The sequence below is a fragment of the Vigna angularis genome, chromosome 2 (genome assembly GCF_016808095.1).
Source record: "Vigna angularis cultivar LongXiaoDou No.4 chromosome 2, ASM1680809v1, whole genome shotgun sequence".
Taxonomy (NCBI): domain Eukaryota; kingdom Viridiplantae; phylum Streptophyta; class Magnoliopsida; order Fabales; family Fabaceae; genus Vigna; species Vigna angularis.
The window spans coordinates 36,895,749-36,906,111 of record NC_068971.1 but is presented as its reverse complement, the minus strand read 5'-3'; the positions used below and the strand labels follow the sequence as shown (position 1 = coordinate 36,906,111).

The 10,363-nt window shown below is 30.9% G+C and overlaps 1 protein-coding gene and 1 long non-coding RNA gene across 3 annotated transcripts; one reads left to right on the top strand and one right to left on the bottom strand.

Annotated features, from left to right (window-relative positions):
* Positions 1–1,401: 1,401 nt before the first annotated feature.
* Positions 1,402–4,758, bottom strand: LOC108327738 (uncharacterized). Its single transcript, XM_017561431.2, has 6 exons — positions 4,214–4,758; positions 4,076–4,128; positions 3,360–3,424; positions 3,178–3,256; positions 2,331–2,636; positions 1,402–2,035 (listed from the first exon to the last, which is right to left on the bottom strand). Exons 1-6 carry the CDS (start codon positions 4,627–4,629, stop codon positions 1,881–1,883), a joined length of 1,074 nt encoding a protein of 357 aa, XP_017416920.1. The 5' UTR covers positions 4,630–4,758; the 3' UTR covers positions 1,402–1,880.
* Positions 4,759–6,404: 1,646 nt separating this feature from the next.
* Positions 6,405–9,787, top strand: LOC128195517 (uncharacterized). 2 transcript variants are annotated; one of them, XR_008247138.1, is made up of 2 exons: positions 6,405–7,033; positions 9,568–9,787. It is a non-coding gene; the product is annotated as an uncharacterized LOC128195517 (long non-coding RNA). The 2 variants fall into 2 exon arrangements; XR_008247139.1 differs by having other exon boundaries at positions 9,514–9,787.
* The last annotated feature ends 576 nt before the right edge of the window (positions 9,788–10,363 follow it).

Sequence of the window (10,363 nt, the reverse complement as noted above, 5' to 3'; positions counted from 1 at the left end):
CACTACTAGATGAGTTTCATTATCATATTTCAATTTTGAAATTTTTTTTTTACCACATTTCATATAAAAGAGTATAAAATTTTTGTCTCATCCTGATTTTCACACAATAAGAGATATACTTATACTTTTGTTTGTATTCACTCTCTTGCTATTTTAATATCAATTAATTAATTTTTATAAAAAAGTTAAAAAATCTCATAAAATAAAATATAATATTATTAAATATTTAATATCAAAATGACATATTTTTGTTTCTTCAATATCAAATATTTAGATAGAAAATATAGTTGTGTACATTAGGATGGGTATGAGATAGAGACAAAACATATATATATATATATATATATATATATATATATATATATTCTCATATCCAATTTGAAAAAATTAAATAATAAAATATCGTATTTAGTTAATGCAAAATTTTCTTTTAAAATGAGAATTAGTTTAGTTAATATCCACTAAGACGAGTTTACTTATCATCCTTAAACATTACTCTTCTAAAAATTATTGAACATGGTGCATTAGTTATTTTAGACTATTTAATATAAAAAGATTAATATATTTTTAATTCTTAAACTTTACACAAAATTAAAATTTGTATATATCTCAAATTTTGTTACATTTTAATTCTCAAATTTTAAAAAAATGGATATAATATTTTTAACTCTATAATATTAATCTTTTTGTGCTAAATAATATTTCGGATTATTTGATATTTGAACTAAAACATGTAAAATGATATAAACATTTAACAAATAAAAAAGTTAACAAACATTTAACAAATAAAAAAAATTAACGAACATTTAACTGATAAAAAAGTTAACTCTATTAAATTTTAAAAACTAAAATATATCCAAATTTTCAAAAATAAATTATAATTCTACATTTAAATTTACAAATAAAAACATATTTAACGCATGCTATATTCAAATTCTATTGATACAGAAATTGTAACAACACATTTTTTTATATACGTGGACAACCAACATTGTTCATCATCCTGTAGTATTTTTTTATTTTATAGCAAGACTAGGCATAAAACCACTTAAAGCTACTTCAATCAGTTTTAAATCATAATCAGTTCTTAAAATATAAAATCAAGCGTACGAATATTTACTTGCAATAATATTAACTAGTGTTTTAGTATCATGTTAAGTGATGCCACGAAAATTCAAGCACCCCAAGAACTAGCTATAAACAACGTTAAGCCTAGGGAAATCCTACTCTTTTTTTTTTTAACCGTATCCTAAATCAAAATTTGACAAGATATCTATGTACATGGGACCTGATAAGATCCGATGACACGTTTAACAATTAATTGTGATCTAAGGAACAATCGAGTTCTTATCCAATTGCCTGGTGGATAATGATCAAAAGAGAAGGGGCCTGGAAATGATAGACTAGAAATAATATATCAGCATTGGGGTTTTTGCGTATGTATTTCAACTTGTAGCCAGTTTCTTCACACCTCAAGAAAAAAATTTGCATAAGAAAAGAAAAGTACAATGGTAAAATCGTTCGCAGAAAAACATGTTTGCTTATGGTAAAATCATTGAAGGAACAAATCCCAATATTTGAAAACCCAAATCATGCCTCTCCATTTTCTAAAACCCCTAATTTTTTAATCTCTAATCGTAGCTCCAAACGCCATTCTGGAAGAAGCACAAGAGTGTAACACTATAATCCTCCCTTTCATAACAGCATTGGTTTTACCTGGAATACTTGAACAAGACTTCAATCCTTCCTTCCATTACTTCATTGGCAGTGGACCAACTTCGAAAGCTTGAGGCAGAGCACAAGTCCAAGAACAACGACAAAAATATAGGGTGCATCCCTTACTGAGGAATGAGGATATGCATAAAGTGGAGAAAGAAGGGTTACATGGGGCTTATGTCTATCCGGCTTTTGTGGAGTTGAAATGCTGGGGTTATCCAGCTTCCGCAGCTGCATTGTATGCCTGCCCAAGTGAAGTATCCCAAACGAGCGTCACAATGAGCACAGGACAGCTTTCCCTCCAATGCACCTTCCTCAACTAAGTAACAAGAAATATCAGTAAAAAGTTGTCAATTTTATGCATATTTATGTATATAACCGTATAAGTATAACACACAGCACATCACGTGATGTAAGGAGTAGTCAAGTAAAACAAATTCAGTAAAGTGTCCAACAGGCGCAAGAAAAAAGTGGTAACACACTTCAAAATATCAAAGACCATTCTTCATCCCTTATACAAAAGTATGGGAACGTTCTTCACAAAAAGTGCGGCATAGATTCACATCTCATTGGAAAAATAGACATTGTAGTATTGTAGTTGAATGTTTTCTTACCAGCTTTCATCCACCGTAGAGGCTCAATAAATATGGATGAACAGTCAGATTCTTTAGATTTGTTGAAAGGGTTACCACCTCTTCGTTTGTTCCACCCAAAGGCTGTCTCACCCTCACCAGGAACATGATCTATGACATGTTCGCGCAATGCAACAAGTCGTCGGCATTTCCTACAGCGATATGTAGGTCTCCGGTTATTTTCTACTTTAGTGGTTTCTTCTGTCCCTGAAGAAATTTCGACAGGCATGCCAGGATCTGCACCAAATTTAGAACTGTCTATCCTCAACCCTGATAAATGATTTTCACCTGAAAAAAGAGATACTTCTTTCCTCAGATTACATAAATTTTTCCATATTCAAGCTAAAACAAGTAAAAAGGAATAATATGAGCACAAAATAAGCGTAATCAAAATACTAAAACAGAAGCTACAAGGAATAAGTCAACTTGAAAATTAATACAACTAGAGGAATGATGACAGATAAGGATGAAGAAATAATGAGAATAAACACTTAACTTTCTTCGTCAAAAATGTTTCTGTACAGAATTTGGGAGATGAAGGAACTGCAAAATCTAGCCCATGATTTTCCTACTCCCTAAAAATGTACTGGGTATGGTGACATGTGAAAATAAAGTAAACAATGCAAATTGAATCATTCCAGCAATGACATGTGACAAACAAGAGGGTATCATACACACCAAAATGATGCATGGTGTAGCTTAGACCCACCCACTATATTCTTTTACATAAGTAGGGTCATAACAAATATCTCCATTCTCTTCAATACCGCCATGACACATGTATCAACAATAATAAGTACCAAAATAAGTCGGGGAGACGAAGTCATACCTAGTACTTTTAGACGAAAGCGCTTGTATATAGGGCTGGAGTGATCAACCTTGAAACCCATCCCCTCAAACAGTTTCAACTAAGATTTGAGAGAGAGGAAAAAACGTCATAATTCTGATTGGTGTTTCGTTAAAAAAATAATATCTTCACGACCATACAAAGAGACCTTTAACAGCACACACCTGCTCTAGAAAACCATCGTTGGGACAAACATTTTCACAGCTCTGCCTCAACGATTCAAGGGCATCTGCAGTACACAAAAATACATTAAAAAACAGAAGCACATATAACTCCGAGACACAGACCATTCAACTTCTAAAAATAAACAATACCTACTCAGTCCATTTTCAAAATAAATACTTATATAAACTTTTAACAATAATACTGAACTGATTATAATGATGTTAATGCACTATGAACTATAGAAACTAACAATAATATTTAGGTTTAATTATGTATTTGATCTAATACCTACATAAATCTTCATGCCTTCATCTCTATGTCTAGAAACTACTTATTTTAGTAATACACTTGTAACTCGGTTTAGTCCTAACAATTTTGGATGACAGACTAAAAACGGATTAAATATCATTTGTGTAGCGACTAATACGACAAGTGTTTAGGTGTAGAGACTAAACCATCAAATTGTGAGGGTAAATCATCAAATTAATAATTAAATCTGTTATTTACAAATAGCTATACATAATTTCTTCAACAAAAAATTTTCAACTTAGTTTAATAAAGTTGGCAGAATAAAGTTATTTTCAAGCTTATTTCATTCAGCTTCAAGGTAAAGCTTATAAACAAACAAACTTTGTATTGAATTATTAGTGTTTATTGAATCACGCGTCAAATACACGGTATCATAACTTTATAAGTATTGGTTTCAGTTTCACACCTTCTACAGATAGACGTTCGGTTCTCATCAAATAAGCCGTAATAACCGCCGCACTACAAGAACCACCGCAAAAACCATCAAACTCAGAAAAATGATAATAGTAATAAAAAAATCGACAAAATTAAAATCAATCAGCACCTTCTGGAAACTCCGGCGAAACAGTGGACGAGAACGGAACCTTCCTTCCGACCGCGATCAATGAAATCGATGCAAACTTCCAGGTAATCCAACAAGTTCTCGTTCTCGGTGTCTCGGAGAGGCACGGCCATCCTCACGAGCTTCAAGTCACGACCGGCGTACTCGAGCGAGTAAAGAAGCTTATCCGGCGCGAGCGCCGATTTGGCGGCACTAGCACCGGCGTCCGCCACATGGACTTTGGTGATTTCCTTGGCAGGGATGGAGATACTGGGACGCCATTCAGTGAAGAAGGAGATGGAGGCAGAGCTGAGGACGGAGAGAATGTGCGTGACACTGTGAACGGTGTCGTTTTGAAGAATCCCGGCCGCGTCGCCGATGTTGCCGATCGAGAGGTTCTCTCGTACCGTGTAAGGCATCACAGTGAATCGAAATCCAAATCCAAATCCAAATTCAAATTCAAATTCAAATTCAAATTTAAAGTCGATTGTGTTTGGAAACTGAACGTGTGTGTATGCGGGTGAGACTCTGAGAAACTCAGAGAAGTCGGAAATTAGGGAATAGAAGGAAAGGCTGGGTCGATTGGAATAAATAAATAGTGACGGCAAAGTGGGCCCCACGTGTCTTTATTGGAAAGGGTTATTATGGTCAATAACTGCGTATCCATTAGTTCTGTTCATACTTTTGCGGAAAGATTGCCAGTGATCTAAATTTAGTTGAATTTAATTTAATTTTGAATAAATCTTTTAAGCTTTTGAAGTTATAATTTACCATAGTTTTATTTTATTGGAAATGAAATAGAGAAAAATATATATAAAACTAAGTCAATGCGTAAAAATCGTGTTCCCTAACTTGGAAGAATATATGAAAATATTAAAATTTTAAGAAAATTGTAATTGTGTAATTTATTTTAGTTATTTCATTCGAAAATTTTACGATAAATAAATAAAGGAGATGAACACGATATAGAAAAAGGAGACTTACGTTTTAGAATATAAAATACATTTGATATAGTAAATTTAATTCGAAGGGGAGTGAAATATATATATATATATATATATATATATATATATATATATATATATATATATATATATATATATATATATATATATATATATATATTTAGGAAGGAATTTCAAATACATTTTTAATACCACTTATACTTAGAATTACAACTTTAAAATTAAAGAAAACGGTATATTATATATTTTAAACTAAAACATTATATGATGTGAAGATTAAAAAATATTATTTCAAAAACTCACTTAAAAATATTAAAATATTTTAATATTAAAGGACTTGTTATAAAAGAGTTTTATTATTTTAAAACACGTAATCTTTATACTATTACTTTTCTAGAGTCATTTGCTTTCTCTTTAAGAGTTCTTGCACCCTATTTATCTGTTTGGGGATTAGAGTCTGCTTGTGTGATCCTTGCGGTGAGATCTTCAAGTTTGTCTGTCAATTTTTTTCATCTTTTTCTTTAGTTTAATATTCTTCAATGCATGTAAGGTTTTTCTTTATGGCATGTATGGTATGAGTTTTCCCTTAAGTTCTCTACTAATCAGTAGTTCTAATGGTATACCTTCATAATAGAGTGACGGGGGAGTGAATACTTGCCCGATGAAGCTCTAAGAGAGTGGTAGAAAGTGATATACTTGTCCGGTGAAGCTCCAAGAGAGTGGTGGGAAGTGATGTACTTGTCGGTGAAGCTCTTTAAGAGAGTGGTGGGAGGTGACACTCAACTTTATGTTGTATATGAGTAACCCGATGGTGATTCAATATAAAGTGAATGGTTTCAAACAAATTGGGGTATGAGTTGGTGAACGACCGAGTGAGTCTGAGTGTGAATTTAATTTGACGAAAAACTGTGTGCTTATATGCTGGTGACTTAGAATTCTGATAGTACAGGTGTTAATGATTTGATGTGTTGTCATGTGAAGATGTGTGTAATGTAAGAACTAAGAAAAAAAAAAAAAAAATTTAGTCATCAAAATTTATTTGAGATAAGGTTTAATTTTAGTATCATGTGTTAAACTTAGTTGTAGATACTGTTAAACTTTTAGAAGGCGTGTATTTATATTAAATTAATAAAAGCATCATGAAGTTTAAATTGGTCAGAACTTAGTATGATGGAGTAAATGTCTAGTGAATATGCTCATGGATGTTAAAAAAAAAAAAAAATAAATAAAATAATAAATAGTAAGTTAATATTTGAAATGTGTGAATTTATATACTTTATATATTTATTATATGGTCAATATATCAATAAATTCAGCTTGGTCTTGTGGTGTATGTGTTGATTGTGTATGCATAGCTTGATGGATGCGCCTTCGAACCTTCAAGTGGGCTAACTTTTACATATTTTCTTAAAAATGTATTTTTTTGGAGGTTTCAAGAAATAAAAAATAAAAAGGAGGACTGGTAGGAAAAGGGGGGGAGCGTTTTTGAGAGGGAAGAGAGAAGACCAGAGAGAGAGAAACTCACCCATCTTCATTCTTCTTCTCCTTCAATTATTTTTCTTTGTTCCTTCTTTAGAATCAAAAGTTCTTTTGACCCAATTGTTTTTCTTCTTCAAATTTGGGTTTTTTCCTCTTTCTCGGACCAAACCCTAGAACAGTGAGCAATGAAGATTGAAGGCTTAGTTTTTTTTTTATTTTTTTTGTGCGAGGGAGAGCACCAAATGTTGAATCCGAGTAAGATCGGTGGTTAGTGTGAGGCACTAAGAGAATCAGTTTGCGAGTCAAAGAGAGAACACAAGACTGGGAGAGCAAGATACATAATGTTCGAACCAAGGGTTACCGTAAAGAGGAGGAACAGGTATGGGGAACTAAACTGCTTCTAGATATTTAACAGTGTTTTCCTGTGTGCATACTTGCAATTTTGATTCAGGAATAAATGGTGTTTCGGATTGCTTGTGTTTGATACTTGAATGATGGGTCTGAATTGCATATTGAGCAATAACATGTGCATATATAATTTTTTTAAGATGATATACTTACCATGTGAAAACAGGGTATATAAATCTGTGATTTAATGTCTATATGTTGTTTTCGGTTGCTACAATGGGGTTATTTACCCGACGGGAATTCAGTGGGGTAAGTTTAGGTTAGAGTTGAGTTATTGTGCATAATATGACTTTTCATTGTTGATTCACTTGGATCAGTGTATCAGAACCAGTATAACGTTAATGAACTAAACATCTAATACTCTAAGGGGGCTGATGGTCGTGTAATCTTAATTATATAAATTGTAACAGAAATAATGGGTATGTAATTATCTCCGCAATAGGTATAAATGGAAATAAAGGGGAGGAAGTCGTGCTCTGTTTGTTATTGTGACTTGGTTTTAGAGTTGGTTATATATATGTTTTGTTAGTATGATAAATGAGTTTCTTCTTCCTTAATTTTAAACAATGCAATGTAAATGAGATAATTACATACTTAGAAATTGTTGGGTATGTAATTCATATTCTATTTAACTTGAAATAACTGGTCCAAACATAAGAGAATCTCACTCTTAGAATGGTTGTGCACACGATTTACATTTCTTGATGATCAAACGTTGAGAAATTGCATGAATGAGTAAAATAGATATAATGTACGCATGATGTAATACAATGTATTGTTTAAGTGTATTTAGAGTTACAGGTTACTGTTTTGAAGGAATATAGGAATTGGAAATGAGTCTAAAGTGATTGAACTTAATTAAATTAAAGAGTTATCTTAAGGAATTACACTTTGTGGCTGAATGAATGTGACTAGTTGGTAAATCTGGTTTAGGAAATGCAAACTACCTAAATACCGTGCTGTCCTGCTATAAAATTTTTCAGAAATATCTCAGTGTCTTTGTATATAAACTATTTAAATACCTTGTTGTCTTGCTATAAAATTATGCAGAAAATACCTTGTTGTCTTGGTTGTATAAACTACATAAAAACCTCGCTGTTTTGTTGAAATATTTGCATCAGAATGTTAATGTTTGCACAGTTGTTGGGCTGTTAATATCTCTCCAAATCTTTTAACACACTTGAGCTTTGAGTTAAGTTGTTTAAAGCTTGTGTTGGTTGTTGATATTTGTACCGTTAATAACTTTAAACCTCGACTAAATATTTATTTAGAGCAAAAGCAATTAACATTTTCTTTTCATTCAATGGCTTATTGGAGAAGGTCATAGAAAACGCGAATTTGGAGAAATTAGGACAAGTGTTGGGATTTTGGACAATTTTCAGTCCAACATATGTTTTAATATTATATTACAAAGTTCTCATGTGATGGTGCAATATATATTTTTTTATATATTGAGTGGTTTGAATCATAAGGCATTGGTTGAGTTTAAAATTGAAGTATTGAATTAAGTGGTAGGGCCGTTAGTATCTTGTTGTATCTCATTTCCTTTTGTTCGTCCAGTGTATTTCATAGATTGAAAATTCTTATATTATAAACAAAATCTAGAAAGACTATATATATATATATATATATATATATATATATATATATATATATATATATATATATATATATTATGATATGTTGGTCATGATCGGTACATCATTAGGTTATTATATGTTATAATTATTATGTTATATATTATACAACATGCCAAGGCGTGTTTTGTTTAAGTATGTTGTTTAAGACTTTGGGTATATAATATTATAATGTAATATATATGATAAAGTTCCTTAAACTTTTCTAGTGGAATATTTAAAATATTATACTAATATATATATATATATATATATATATATATATATATATATATATATATATTAAATAACTTGTAATAAACTTTTCCAATTTTAGTTATTAGGATATTATATTAAGTATTAGAAAATTGTTTGGGATTAAAAGTATTAACTACATGGTTAAAATATTTTAATTATATAAAGATGTATGAACCTGTTAATGTACTAAACTGTTGTTTTAATTTGAGTTAAGCAATATTTTATTAGATTATTGAAGGCTGTTTTGTAGTTATAGTTAATTTGGTATGCCTTAAAAAAAAAATATGAATTTGGAATGAATGTTTAATTTGATTAAGTTGTTGTGTTGTAAAATATATTGTTAAGTTTGATTAGTTAGTTGTTGTAAATAATGAATCATGGTTGTTGGGAACAATGAATCATGATTTTTGGAAATAATGAATCATGGTTGTTTGAATGGATTCTAGGTTGTCAAATGGTTTGATATGAATTAACGGTTTAATTAGTAATTTTACCACATGATTATAAATTAGTAGAATTTGAATTGTATGTTAATTGATTTTCTTAGCTCACCCATACTTGTGTGTTTGCGTGTTAGTGTATGTAATTATACAATGATTGTATAACATATGTTATATGGAAGCTCAAATAGGAACACAGACATTGCAGGAATTATAAGGTTGACGAGAGAGGGATTGGAGGATATAGGAGTTCATTTAAAGTTTATCCAATTTATGTAAAGGAACGTATTAAACTTTTTACGTTGGTGATGAATTTGGATAATTTATATATTGAAATTGTAAAAGTTTTATTTCTTTGGAAAATTTATAAGAGACATGTATATTTAATGTATGAATTGGAATCGTCTTGTAGTCGTATTCTTTCATAATAAATCTCTAGATTGTAAATATTGAATAACCATGACGTGTAAGATGAAAGAAATGTCCTGTGTAGATATTAATCAATTAAAATAAAAATGATTTTATTCATGATTGTGAAAATTTTAAATTTCTACACATTTTTATGAAATTAAAATTGGGGGTGTTACATGTAAGAGAATGATGTTATGTATGTTTACATGACCTATTTCTGTTAGCTCACCCTTGTTGTGGTTGTGGTTTCCACTTGTGATGACCGTACTTGTGGGCGGGAGTAGATATTATTACAGTTGTAGCTAAAGTAGAGTTGAGTAGCGAGATACATGGGAGAACTATGGGATTTTAATTTCAATGTTAATAGTTTTGTAATGGAATTTTGTAAACGCTTTATAGTTACATTTGGTTTATGAAGATTTTATTTAAACTGTATCTCGCAATGGAATCGGAGTTAAGTTTTAAAAGTTTTGTAAACCCGTGACATTTTGAAAAAAAAAACTTTCGGGGTGTTAGCATCAAAACAAAGTCTGCCTAAATTCAACCGCACGTAATAGAGCATGCCCAAGCTGGTAA